The sequence below is a fragment of the Oncorhynchus keta genome, chromosome 23 (assembly GCF_023373465.1).
Source record: "Oncorhynchus keta strain PuntledgeMale-10-30-2019 chromosome 23, Oket_V2, whole genome shotgun sequence".
In the NCBI taxonomy this organism is placed as follows: Eukaryota; Metazoa; Chordata; class Actinopteri; order Salmoniformes; family Salmonidae; genus Oncorhynchus; species Oncorhynchus keta.
In genome coordinates, this window is record NC_068443.1 from 27,671,623 (window position 1) to 27,685,470 (window position 13,848).

Sequence of the window (13,848 nt, forward strand, 5' to 3'; positions counted from 1 at the left end):
CGGAGTGGTCATCACAAAGCTCTGACCTCAATCCTATAGAAAATGTGCGAGCAAGGAGGCCTACATCCCAGACTCAGTTATACCAGCTCTGTCAGGAGGAATGGGCCAAAATTCACCCAACTTATTGTGTGAAGCTTGTGGAAGGCTACCCAAAACGTTTTACCCAAGTTAAACAATTTAAATGCAACCGTGCTACCAAATACGAATTGAGTGTATGTAAACTTCTGACAAACTGGGAATGTGATGAAAGAAATAAAAAATAATTCTCTCTACTATTATTCTGACATTTCACATTCTTAAAATAAAGTGGTGATCCTAATTTACCTAAGACAGGGAATTTTTACTCTGATTAAATGTCAACAATTGTGAAAAACTGAGTTTAAATGTATTTGGCTATGGTGTATGTAACCTTCTGACTTCAACTGTACATAGAATAAACAAATATGTCTGCTCATTTGAGGTATTTTTGAAAAACATTTTCAATGGTTACCTGAAGAGGGCTCTCTACTAGCTGCTCATTGAACATCATACAGCTCTAGGTCACAATGTGAGAGAGAGAGTAAGCATGTTGGTTTAACAGTGAGGAGTTAATAACAGCCAGCGTATTTGTAAATGAAAAAAGTACACCAATCAAGCAGCCCTGTCCTCATCACACTCTCACTTAGTTAACATTAGCAGGCTAGCTAGCCAGCAAGGTTGTTAGCTTAGCTATCTAGCCAGCAATATAGTTTGCTAGCTATCTGTGCTACTTGTGGTGGTCTAGCACAAACACTTTTGCGAACTTCTTATACAGTGCCACATCTTTAACTTGTACCTAAGAAGGTAAAGTAAACAAGTTTTATATTTACTGTTGTATTTATAGAGGATGTAGTTGCTTTTTGGTGGATATCCTGTAAACCACAAATAAAATGTTCATAAATAATGTACATTTTGTTAAATCATAATTTAGAGTATCTGGTAATTAGTGTAAAAGATTATTGTGTCATTTTGTAATATATTTTTTTATAAATTCTTTTCACCTCTAAATGACTTCATATCAGCAGATCTAACAGTAATCGGTGACTTTTGCCTTTCTAAAATCTGTTTCGGATCCAATAATACCATATCGCTCAGGCTGTAGTTATTCAATGGTGACGAGCATGTCAAACGATTTTGAAAAGTGCTTTCTATCATCACTTCTAAAATATTTTTTTTACAAATATCCCCATGTCGTTGCCTACCTCATCACCGACGCTAGTTTTAATGTGAGCGGTTTAGAAACGCAATCTGAGGGCTACCAGTCCCAGACATCCCAATATTTTCAAACATGTTTGATTTTATAGTCACACAATCTGCAATGCTCTTGTAGTGTGATGTGCAACGACAAGTTTTGAGAACAGTGATCGGCAATAGCCACTGAGACCTCGCAAGAGAAGGAGCCAGTGAGATGATGATCTTGTTTCCCATCACACAGGATGTGTAGACTCTCGAGCAGGAGCGATGACTACTACTAGTATGCGTTTGTACTTGCCTTTAACCAAAGCCAAAGTGTCAAATCGTTACAGCTCTAAAGTTCACAAACAATGTTATTCAATTGAAAAATGTTGGCTAGATATTTGTGACTTGTTTCAGGAAATTAGGCGCATTTCCATGTCACTACTTCACAGGAGCGGCATTTGAACGTAAACATTTATTAGAACTACAAAAGTTGTGCTACTTTCAACAACATTGATGCCCTAAATTTAGCAGGCGCTATCGAAAGTTCAGTTGGAAAAAGTGATGGTCTACTTTCTGCACACGCCATGTTCAGTGTGATCCGGAGTGACTTGACACAATGCAAGCCAAATTATGTATCTACAAACAAAACGTTAAATGTTAAATGTTTCAAGTCTGCTGTGAAGCGTTCATCCATGTAAGAGTCTAGCTACATTTTCAGATATATGTTTCTAATTTTGTCAGAAAGTTTTATTTATTTATTGCAAGTTAAAGCGTACTGTTAGTGAGCTAGCAAATGTTAGATTGCTGGCTCGATAGCTAACGTTACGTGTATGATCTGTGTAGTAATATTATTCGAATCAGAAAAACATTTGCATTGCTAGATATAGCCTAATGTTAGCTAGCTAACATTGAACCTTGTTTGTTTAGCTTTAGCTACCTGCAGATTCATACTACAGCTATGGCAATGTTTGTATTGGTACTAGTATGAGTTGGGATTATGCCGGTTCATTGTTTAGCTACCTAGCTAGCTACATGTCTAAACAAAAGGTTCCACTTCGGCCGGACAATAGTGACCCATCCACATAGCTAGATGTGGCTGGTGGGTGGTTACAGGTCTTCCTTCACATGACCCATCAATTTAGATAAGTGTGTCGGGTAAGCGCCATCTAATAATAAGAAAACAACATGTTTTAAATATTTGTATCTGTTTTGGACATTGCTACTATGCTAGTAACCACTATGCTAGTAAACGTTTACACCGCCTGTGTCCTGTGCATGTGACAAATAAACTTTCATTTTTATTTGATATAGCGTGTGTTTGTGTTTACCACATAGACTCACATACATACTCACACACATACACATGAGAATCCTTAAAGAGATGGGTGGGGCTAAGGCTTTAGAGGGTGTGAACGATGCTGAATGGGTGTAGACAAAGAAGAGCTCTCCAGTAGGTGTACCAAAACATTCAAGGGACATTTTCTCAAAACGTGGGTTTTCAAGTTTAGCAACTTCCAAAGCAGAATTACTTTTCCATTGTTCCTCAACTGCAGTGTATGATATCCCATTTCCTAGCTCTGAGTCTCTACTTTTGTCCAAAGTAAAACGCACAATTTCAAATGTTGCTACATAACACCGAATCTACATTCTCACCTTGGAAAACTGGCAAGACTGTGACTGTAGTATTGAGGTGTGTATGAGTGGATGGTCTCAACGACTTTATGTTGTTAACAGTTGCCCTGCCATGTGAAGTTTGCGTAAAGACAATAAGTCTCAAGTTAAATTTGTCTGTCCCATACAACTTCAGTCTGCCCAAAAGCTTTTTCTTTCCTCCTTATGTAAGGAGGACCATATTCAGCTGTCAATCACTCACTTATATTATCTTAAGTGTTCACATCTTTGTAACTGTGCAATCGTGCTGCCTTTAGGGCATGGGAAAAGGTGTGAGGGAGCAAAAGGGAAGTTAAACATGATTTCTGTTTGTTTGAACCTCTGTGGACTGTACAGTGCACCAAGTGGCAGAGCCAGGGAAAATGCAGCCACTGTGGCGAAGGTACAGTGGGGGGAGGAAGGTCACCAAATGCCAAACACGTCCACTGCTGCGCTTCCTTTTAAAGATCCCCCAACCAAAGAACCCTTTGAGTTTCGGCCTTTAGATTTCATTTGAAGAAACCACTCAGGCTGAAAATGACGTTTTTTCCACCTTTTCTTCCTCTCACTTCTGTTTAATGGCAGCCCCCTCCAAAGAAAGGGTAAACAAAGTTAAAAAAGAGACCCACTTTCATCCGCTGGCGAGTTTGTAAAATTATGGACAGCTATTGAGCATTGTGTTCCCTCAACGGGCCTCTTAAATCTTCTCAGCTCTTTTATCATTATTATTTTCAACAGTCCATTTGAGGTCTTTCAAAGGCTTTTCACCCCATATTTAGGTAATTTGTTGCGCTTGAACTCAACCTGCTCTGCCCGTTGTCTAGTGAATGGGAGATATAGGCATGGGATAAAGCGGGTCTGCTGTTCTCAGGGCTCCCACACAGGAACACCCGTCTTCACATTAGTTATCACTTTGATTCCTTCAATTGATTCCTTCAATGTCCAAGGCTCACCAAAAGCATCTCAAATTCCCCCACCATTTCAAATCGAATCAACGTGCACTACTGGTCAAAAGTTTTAGAACACCTACTCATTCAAGGGTTTTTCATAATAGTGTAGACATCAGAACTATGAAATAACACATATGGAATCATGTAGTAACCAAAAAATATATGTTATATTTGAAATTCTTCAAAGTAGCCATGACAGCTTTACACACTCTTGGCATTTTCTCAACCAGCTTCACCTGGAATGCTTTTCCAACGGACTTGAAGGAGTTCCCACATATGCTGAGCACTTGTTGGTTGCTTTTCCTTCACTCTGCGGTCCAACTCATCCCAAACCATCTCAATTTAATTGAGGTTGGGTGATTGTGGAGACCAGGTCATCTGATGCAGCCCTCCATCACTCTCCTTCTTGGTCAAATAGCCCTTACACAGCCTGGAGGTATGTTGGGTCATTGTCGTGTTTGAAAACAAAAGATAGTCTGCCTAAGCGCGAACCAGATGGGATGGTGTATCGCTGCAGATTACTGTGGTAGTCATGCTGGTTAAGTGTGCCTTGAATTCGAAATAAATCACAGACAGTGATCACACCTCCTCCTCCATGCTTCACGGTGGGAACCACAAATGGGGAGATCATCTGTTCATCTACTCTGTGTCTCACAAAGACACTTCTGTTGGAACCAAAAATCTCAAATTTGTCAATTTTTCGTGTTCCTTCTTATTGGTGTCCTTTAGTAGTGGTTTCTTTGCAGCAAATCGACCATGAAGCCCTGATTCATGCAGTCTCCTCTGAACAGTTGATGTTTAGATGTGTCTGTTACTTGAAGTCTTTGAAGCATTTATTTGGGCTGAAATTTCTGATGCTGGTAACTCTAATAAACGTATCCTCTGCAGCAGAGATAATTATGTGTCTTCCTTTCCTGTGGTGGTAATCATGAAAGCCAGTTTCATCATAGCGCATTATGGTTTTTGTGACTGCACTTGAAGAAACTTTCTTGAAATTTTCCGCATTGACTGACCTCCATGTCTTAAAGTAATGATGGACTGTTGTTTCTCTTTGCTTATTTGAGCTGTTCTTGCCATAATATGGACTTGGTATTTTACCAAATAGGGCTATCTTCTGTATACCACCCCTTCCTTGTCCCAACACAACTTATTTGGCTCAAAGGCATTAAGAAGGAAAGATATTCCACAAATGACCTTTTAACAAGCCACACCTGTTAATTGAAATGCATTCCAGGAATCTCAAATATAAAATATATTTTGATTTGTTTAACACTTTAACACACGACATGAATCCATATGGGTTATTTCATTGTTTTGATGTCTTCACTATTATTCTACAATGTAGAAGAAAATCCTGGAATGAGTTGTAGGTGTGTCCAAACTTTTGACTGCTACTGTATATATTTTGTTGTTGTTGATTATTCACATGTTCACCAAGCTATGTTACATTGTATCTGGTTCCTGGAACTCTGACATAATTCCAAATAGGACCTAGAATCCTACAACCACCCTGGACCAGTTATGTTGACCTAGCTAGAGACGAGGCCTTCAACCTGGCCATTGCACAAAAATGTTCCTCTGTTGAAGTTTTTCCCCCTCTTATATATTAGTTAATTTAATTTTAAGATTATGAAAGTATGCAGGAAGAATGAAATACCAGATACATTAGCACAATGAGCTGATGCCAACACATTCAAATTATAATTTTCTGTTTGAATGATTTTAGTAAATTCAGTGTTACTCCAGAAATATTTGCTGTGTATGTAGGCTACGAGTCAAATATGAGATTTTCAAACTTTTGGTAACCTATTCCCCCTCTAAATAATATGGGAATTTCGTTTTTTTCCCGCAAACCTCTTGTCACTTCTCATAGTATTTCAGCTCAACTACGATTGCTGCTGCTCTTCTAATTTGCTCATTGTTGAATCCACGTGAGGCGAACTCAAGTCACATATAACTCACTTTAATCTCCAGCAATGATCCCATATGTTTGTCAAATTGTGTATGTTGTGTGCTTTTTCCAGCCCGATTTGTTCCCAAGCTACTCCACTGAGCCCCATTCTCCCTGGAGGGGATCTGAGCTACACGCTATTTATAAAGAATTAACAGCTGGGGCCCTTCCAGCTAAATAACGGAGGGGAGAAATTATCATGGAAACTTCAGGTTAACCCAAGCGTTAGAGATTGCTCTCCTGTGTCCCTGAATGCTGCAAGGCTAAGCAAACGTCACACTTCAAACTGGAAGAAATGCTCAGGAAGTTGTTTTCCGACCAATGAATTTGTCCTTTTTGTTGCCCAGACAAAGGCTGTCAGTCGCGCAAAACAATGGCAGTTTACATTTTTTTTTTTTTTGGTTTCTGTCCTCCGTGTCATGTAGTCGTTCCAGCCTGAGAGATTCTCCAGAGCTACTTGCTGTCACTTTTCTGTTTCCCGGTCTGAACTGTTGAGTAAATTGAGGGTTATCCAAGTTTTCCATGTACCAAGCCTTCGCACACCCCATCACTTACTTGGGAACCTAATCAGAGGTGATGAGATATTAAGTTAATTGCAATAAGGGACAGAGATCTTTATGCAGGCGGATTTAATAGGACCAAACATTAGCATCTCCACGAGTGAGCTGGACATCTCTTCAGCACTGCACTGGATGCTACATCTATCACTAAAGAAGACTAGATGGAGAAAAAAAATACATGTCATACCAATTAACAGAGGTCTCTACCATAAAGTTGAATGACTGCTAAACGCATCCCGTGACCCAGTCTACACCTGAAATTAAAATGTGTTCTGTGATCGTATTGTGGACGTTACAGTGAGATGTTCTAGAGGTCCACACTCAGTACTCATTTTGAGCTTGATAATTAGGCAATTGTTACTTTTGGGGGGAAACAAATCGGTATCAACTAAAATAAATCAAATGAGGAGAAGGAACATAAGATGAATTCCTACTTTTGCTTAAGGGTAGCTAAAAATCCCACCACTCATAGGAAACATGAACCATGGAGCAACATTACAGTGCCTTCAGAAAATATTCAGACCCCTTAATTTTTTCCACATTTTATTACATTACAGCCTTAATTTTATTCTAACATTGATTAAATTATTTCCCCCCTCATCATTCTAAACACAATACCCAATACCCCCATTATGACATTATTGTAAATGTATTAAAAATAAACAGAAATACCTTATTTACCTAAGTATTCAGACCCTTTGCTATGAGACTCCAAATTGAGCTCAGGTGCATCCTGTTTCCATTGATCATCCCTGAAATGCTTCTACAACTGGATTGGAGTTCACCTGTGTTACATTCAATTGATTGGACATGATTTGGAAAGGCACACATCTGTCTATATAAGGTCCCACAGTTCACAGAGCATGTCAGAGCAAAAACCAAGCCATGAGGTTGAAGGAATTGTCCGTAGAGCTCTGAGACAGGATTGTGCCGAGTCACAGGCCTGGAAAAGAGTACCAAAACATTTCTGCAGCATTGAAGGTCCCCAAGAACACAGTGGCCTCCATCATTCTTAAATGGAAGAAGTTTGGAACCACCAAGACCAGAGCTGGCCCGCCCGGCCAAACTGAGCAATCGGGGGAGAAGGGCCTTAGTCAGGGAGGTGACCAAGAACCCGATGGTCACTGACAGAGTTCCAGAGTTCCTCTGTGGAGATGGGAGAACCTTCCAGAAGGACAACCATCTCTGCAGCACTCCACCAATCAGGTCTTTATGGTAAAGTGGGCAGACGGAAGCCACTCCTCAGTAAAAGGCACATGACAGCCCACTTGGAGTTTGCCAAAAGACACCTAAAGGACTCAGACCTTGAGAAACAAGATTCTCTGGTCTGATGAAACCAAGATTGAACTCTTTGGCCTGAATGCCAAGAGTCACGTCTGGAGGAAACCTGGCACCATCTCTACGATGAAGCATGGCGGTGGCAGCATCATGCTGTGGGGATGTCAGGATAGAGAGAAAGATGAATGGAGCAAAGTACAGAGAGATCCTTGATGAAAACCTGCTCCAGAGCACTCAGGACCTCAGACCGGGGTGAAGGTTCACCTTCCGACAGGACAAAGACCCTAAGCACACAGCCAAGACAACACAGAAGTGGCTTTGGGATAAGTCTCTGAATGTCCTTGAGTGGCCCTGCCAGAGCTCTGACTTGAACCCGATTGAACATCTCTGGAGAGACCTGAAAATAACTGTGCAGCGACGCTCCCCATCCAACCTGACAGAGCTTGAGAGGATCTGAAGAGAAGAATGGGAGAAACTCCCCAAAAACAGGTAAGAATACCCAAGAATACTCAAGGCTGTAATCACTGCCAAAGGTGCTTCAACAAAGTACTGAGTAAAGGATCTGAATTCTTGTGTGATATTTCAGTTTTTTACATTTAATACATTTGCAAAAAAAAACAACCTGTTTTTGCTTTGTAATTATGGGATACTGTGTACAGATTGATGAGGAAAAATAACAATTTAATCAGACTTATAATAAGTCTGTAACATAACCAAATGTGGAAAAAGGAATACTTTCCGAATGCACTGTACATTGGAAATTCTCTGAGTAGCTTGTTTTTTAAATTTTAATTTTACCTTTATTTAAACAGGCAAGTCAGTTAAGAACAAATTCTTATTTTCAATGACGGCCTAGGAACAGCGGGTTAACTGCCTGTTCAGGGGCAGAACGACAGATTTGTACCTTGTCAGCTCGGGGGTTTGAACTTGCAACCTTCCGGTTACTAGTCCAACGCTCTAACCACTAGGCTACCCTGCCGTCCCTCTACATTAGCACTGATATTTTGATGCTGCCAATTTAAAATAAAATAAAAACATAGCTATTACACTTGTCTTGCCTGCAATATAAGGGCATGACTGTTTCATGGACTCTGTTTCCTCCTCTCAAGACCCAAAACTAGAAATTAGACAACCCAAAACAGAATAAGATCAATGACAAATTGCTTTTTTATGTGTCTTCCTATTATTTCAGCAAAAAGCTTTGTGTGTCAAGTGGTGGGATAAAAGTCATGTTTGTTGGAGCTTGCCTTTGCAATATTTGTAAATATATATATGTGTGTGTGTGCGTGTGCGTGTGCGTGTGTGTGCGTGCGTTTGTATCTCTAGTCTATACCAACTGAGTGAGATCTGGAAACGGCACATCCAGCAGGGCAGTAAGTTGCGAAGTGACATGTTTGGTCAGCAGTAGTAATTTAGCACACACTGAAGACCCTTGTTTGCTTGTCAATAGAGGCAGCGTGCTCTGAATAGGAAAGAGTCCCAAAGGCAGCTAATTTCAAACATGGGAGCATTCTGTGCCACTTTAAGGCTTTTTTTGGTTTTATTTCTATTAGATTGAAATGTTGTGAAATAGGAAGATTTTCTATCTTATTGCTGATATAACGGTAGCCTTATCCTTTCAAGAAGTATGAGAATATCCTTTGCAAAAAAATGCTTGCAGATTTGATGTTCTAGAGAACTCAACTCAAATGCTTGAAATGGGTGAGATCTACTCTCTGATAGGAGCGTAGTAGGAAATAAAAACTGCAAGTTTAGATTTGAAATGGAACTCCCAATGCTACGCCCCCTTCCCTCTCTCGTGTTCTCTCTCTCTCTCTCTCTCTCTCTCTCTCCTTTCTCGCTCTCTGGCAGGACTGTGGCCTACCCCTGCTCCATAGCAACTGGGCTTTTCTCAGGCTGCCGGGCCACCTCATTGATGGGCTGTGCACAGCCAGACGACCCTTTCTAAATTCTTGCATGCCTTAGTCGGAAGTTGTCCTGTCCCAATGGCCTCCATCACCCTGCCCCCCGCCACTACCATATTCAGGGTCATTAGTGTGAGGAGTATGGTGGTGAGTTCTGAGGAAGGTCCCCATCTCCCTGTCTCGTTTGGGGTTAGCCTATATATTCTTAGTAGCAGGGTTGTGTGCGATGGGCAAAGTATGACCTGGGTATGACTGACACCCAGTAGGGAGGTGCCTGGAAAAGGTTAACCGGTTGACCCCCATCATCTGTCCTGGGAGATCTGTCTGTCTCTGTGGAGTCTGGAGATTGAACTATCACGCTCTTGCTCTCTTCCCAAGGGACTATGCCATTGGATCTGACTTTTTAATGACAAATCCTTATGTGGGAATGTTTGTTTAAATGATTTTGAATTTACACTCAAGCAGTAGTTGTAAAGGGGGAAAAAATTAAAACATTTAACAGATCCGGGCAATTACAGAACATGGCATCTGTGATGTTTAATTGGAGCTAAATAGCAGACATAACAGAGCAATTAGGAAAACAAGTTCCCCAACATGTCAACTGGCTTTTATAGTAATCTTGTCTCTTTTCATGGTTGTAGTCACCCTCTCCACAACACTCTCCTTTCAACTATTGATAAGCGGCAGGCAAAATAGCGCAGTGCAAAATCCTCATTAAATCTGACCTATTCTGTGGTGTACAGGCTCTCTGGTGGCTGACTAATAGGAGTTGGCTGCAGACCCTGTGAAGTTTCTAATGACCTACAGTGTCAGAATCCCCCACCGCCAGGCTTGCGGCTGCCTGGGCCTCATATGGAACTCCAGAGGAGCTCTGCATGTGTGTAATTTATTCTGCTATCCCACACACTCGCTCGTCTGCAGACGTTTACTACTACAGAGCATGCAGAAAGTGTGCTGTTGCCTAGCTAAGCAATTTCATTCCTCCTCATGGAATATAAAATGATTAGCCCACTTTTCATGAATATTTCTGGAATTGTAGAAAAGCTGAAGAACATACTCACATCCAGGTACTCTTTTGCAGGTGCTGGATTTGTAGGGGATAAAAACACTGCACATGGCTGTTCATGCTCCCAGGTGATGTTACCGATACAACGTTTCGACCCTTAGGTTTCCATCAGCCATCATATTTCTGGAATTTAGCATGCATGAAAATGTATCTGATTTGGCCTTCATCTCTGGTCAGTTATTTTTTCTACACATTGTTTAATAGCATTTCATTTGTGTATATAAAAAACATTAAATTATTTCCACTACCTTGATTACTAGCATAACTTGCCCCTTTTATGTTGTTCATTTCAAAATAAACTTTTCTGCTAATCAAATTTCAAATGTCCTAAATTCTAATTAGCAAACAGTAGCCTAATTGTTGGAATATTTGTTTTGCTCTTTACAATAGCAATAGTGCACAATTAACTTTCTGTTTCTTTTTAAACTAATGTCTGTACGTACTCATTTCCTCCAATGAGGGTATGGTCATTTGCCTTTAAAGTCATGTTCCAATGCTGATTGAGAAATCAATACTTTCTGTCTGCATTCTACAGCTCATCACATTAACTCATGGAGTCTATTCACTGAAGTGGTTGCCTCCATTGTCCGCCACTATCAAATGTCTATTAGGCTCCATGCCAGGTGTCAGTCAACTTTTGACCCCACTAACTGGATACTCTGAGGACTTGGCCATAAGCAGAGTTTTAAAAGCCCTCCTTTGTGACATATTTTGGAATCTCTTCCCATAAATTGTGATGCAATTATGGTTCTCGCAATGCTGTCACGAATTGGTTGACCAGACATTGTCAAGAGTGGAAATAATATGTTTGGACCTCGGAAGGTGCATAATTTGAAAGGGGGCGGGGGCTGCCTTTTACACTACATACAGGGAGGAATTGGCCATGTCAAGGGACAGGGATTTGAGAGTCAAGTGTTCATGAATAGGAGTGTTGGTGGTCTGGATGCAGCTGCTTTGAAAAAAAGTGGAAGAAATTTAGAGACAGCAAGGGTAGTGAGTCCAGTGGAAGCGTACGGCTCCTCACTTTTTCTTTAGTCTCTTGAGGAAGGCTTGGCAGGAGCCCTGACTCCAGGCAGCTAAACCAGCAACTCCCCTCACTCTGTATTCAGCCACGGTGCTGGAATGACAACAACCCATTCATTGTGGAGGTAGAGGCAAAGGCTGTGGATCTCGCCTGTCTTTTTGGGAATGGGAGGGGGGGGGGATTTTCCTGAAATCGTGAAGTACAACAGAAGGGGGACACTGAGAGGGAGGGCAAGCAAAAGCGAGGGAGGGAAGGAGAGAGGAAGGGAGGGAAGGAGAGAGGAAGGGAGGGCGAGTGAGAGGGCTACTATGCCGCATGATTGAGAGAGGCAGAGGGGAAACAGAACTCCATCAGATGAAATGAGGTGAAAATAATTCAGGCATTAATCAACCCCGGGCAAAAGGAGGCTGTTCTTTTTCTCCCTCTTTCTGCGGAACCAAAAGGAAAGGTGTGAATGAAGAACTCAGGAGTGGAAACGAGAGAACCACTGGGCACTATCAAACCATGTCAGAGTCCAACAGCAATGCAGCCTGTACAGCCGACCAGGTCTGTTTTTTTTCTCTCATTCTTTTCATCTTGTGTCCTATTTGATACACAGATGTGATACATTTGATCTCAAGCAAAATGTTGTTATTTTGTCAGCTCATGGAGAACACTTCCGACAGTAAATTAAATCAAAGTAATTTTGGATTTTTCAAATTAGAGGGAGAGAGTGAATCCAAACTATCAAAGCAGCAATTGTGTGGAGCTGCCTGGACGACGGTTCAAGGTCCTGAAAGAATTGAATTAATCAAGACGACCTATTGTCTGAACTGCCTTATTTTTCTGCAATCATTCAGGGTGTCTGTGACGACTCAATAGCCCCCATACCACGTGAGGAGGGGGATACAGCTCTTTAAAAACCAAACCACGTGTCGCGGGACTTAAAAGTTTTTATAACTAATTGCAGTGGGAAGTTCTGGTGGTGCTGGCAGAGGGGTGTGTGATAGTTTCTAAGGAAGTGGGCAGGGTAACTGTGAAAGAGTGGGAAAAGTGTCCTAAAAAGTAGGGTTGGCTCATATGTTATTTCTCTCTTCCTTTGCCCCTCTTTAGTGGCCAAGGGACTTGTCAGTTAAACAATTCCACCAAAAGATTTGTTTAAAATAAAATATATAGATATCCGTTATGGCACTTTGTTCCTTGCCGATTTATATGGAGCGCCAAGTCTTGTCACGTCCTTTGGTTGGCCGCTGTCAAGACTGAGCAAGCCTCCTATAGTTCAGTAGCAAATACAAAGAAACGGGCCGTTGAGACCATTGCATATACTTTTAAAGAAACATTTCTATGAAGAGAAAAAATGGCATTGCTTGCGGTAGGTAAAGCTTGAATTTAGCATTATTCTTTTGAGATATACAGTATATTTTGATTTGTACAGTGTACGCCCTTGTTTTGAAGTGTGTGTAAAGTTCATGTAGAGTCTATTTGTTACGGTCATGGATCTAAATGAATGTACTGTGCCCTTAGTAGTCTAGGGGCACTTTAGGTGTTGACTAGTAGTCATCTCGATTACTCATCTCTGGAACAGTGCTTCTTTTACAATGCTGTTTCACCACAAAAAAATGTTTTTGAAAGCCAATATTTATTGCTATAACTCTCCAAAGGCTCTGGGCTGTTCGGTATAACGCTTGTCTATTTGGTCTAACTTGGCCATTCTCCATGTATGGTTTTATTTTCTTCCTGCATGACCTAGCTAATACTGAACATGACATAGGTTGTTCTAGTGTGTGTCCAAATACTCTATTTAGACCTTTGAGGTTCCTATGCCATTTGCAGACTTATCTTCGTTCACTTTGTCAGCGCCTCGCCTCGCCTCCCATCCATCGCCCCCTTTATTAGGATGTACACGGATTTGAGTGACAGTCTTCTCAGCTATGTGTGTTTATTTGCACTTCAGATGAAGTGATGGCCCATGGTGCTTGTGACAAAGGATGCAATAAATGTTTGAAGAGTTATTTCCTTAAACGATATAATGTCCCTCTGATTCAGTCCTGGTATGGGACATGCTTTGGAATCTAGGTCTATTTGATATTGTGTGCTTCAGAAAGTTTAGGTTTCAGGTAACATCAATATCAGTGGTGCTGTATGTCATGTATAATTGTCACTATGTTATAGACATATCCCCTAAAAGTTGATATAGACCACATACTATTTGATTGGCTCAATTGTATGGTAAGCCGTTTGAGGTTAAGGTTTTGTTGAGTGAAGTTATATTCAGAAGGTTAATTGACT

The 13,848-nt window shown here is 41.0% G+C and overlaps 1 protein-coding gene and 1 pseudogene across 7 annotated transcripts in view; both read left to right on the forward strand.

The window, feature by feature from the left end:
- The window catches only part of LOC127911033 (general transcription factor II-I repeat domain-containing protein 2-like), a 236,247-nt pseudogene that overhangs the window by 168,840 nt on the left and 53,559 nt on the right, over positions 1-13,848 (forward strand).
- Positions 1-13,848, forward strand: part of LOC118402105 (sodium- and chloride-dependent glycine transporter 1-like) — an 85,135-nt gene that overhangs the window by 25,179 nt on the left and 46,108 nt on the right. The window contains exon 1 of one of the 7 annotated variants that reach the window (XM_052476965.1): positions 11,879-12,126. The exons of 5 other annotated variants lie outside the window; for them this stretch is intronic. In XM_052476965.1, the coding sequence (XP_052332925.1) occupies positions 12,085-12,126 (42 nt within the window). In that variant the 5' untranslated portion in view covers positions 11,879-12,084. Of the gene's footprint in view, positions 1-11,878; positions 12,127-12,601; positions 12,932-13,848 lie in introns of those variants that run through there. One more of the 7 variants, XM_052476970.1, reaches the window with a different exon arrangement.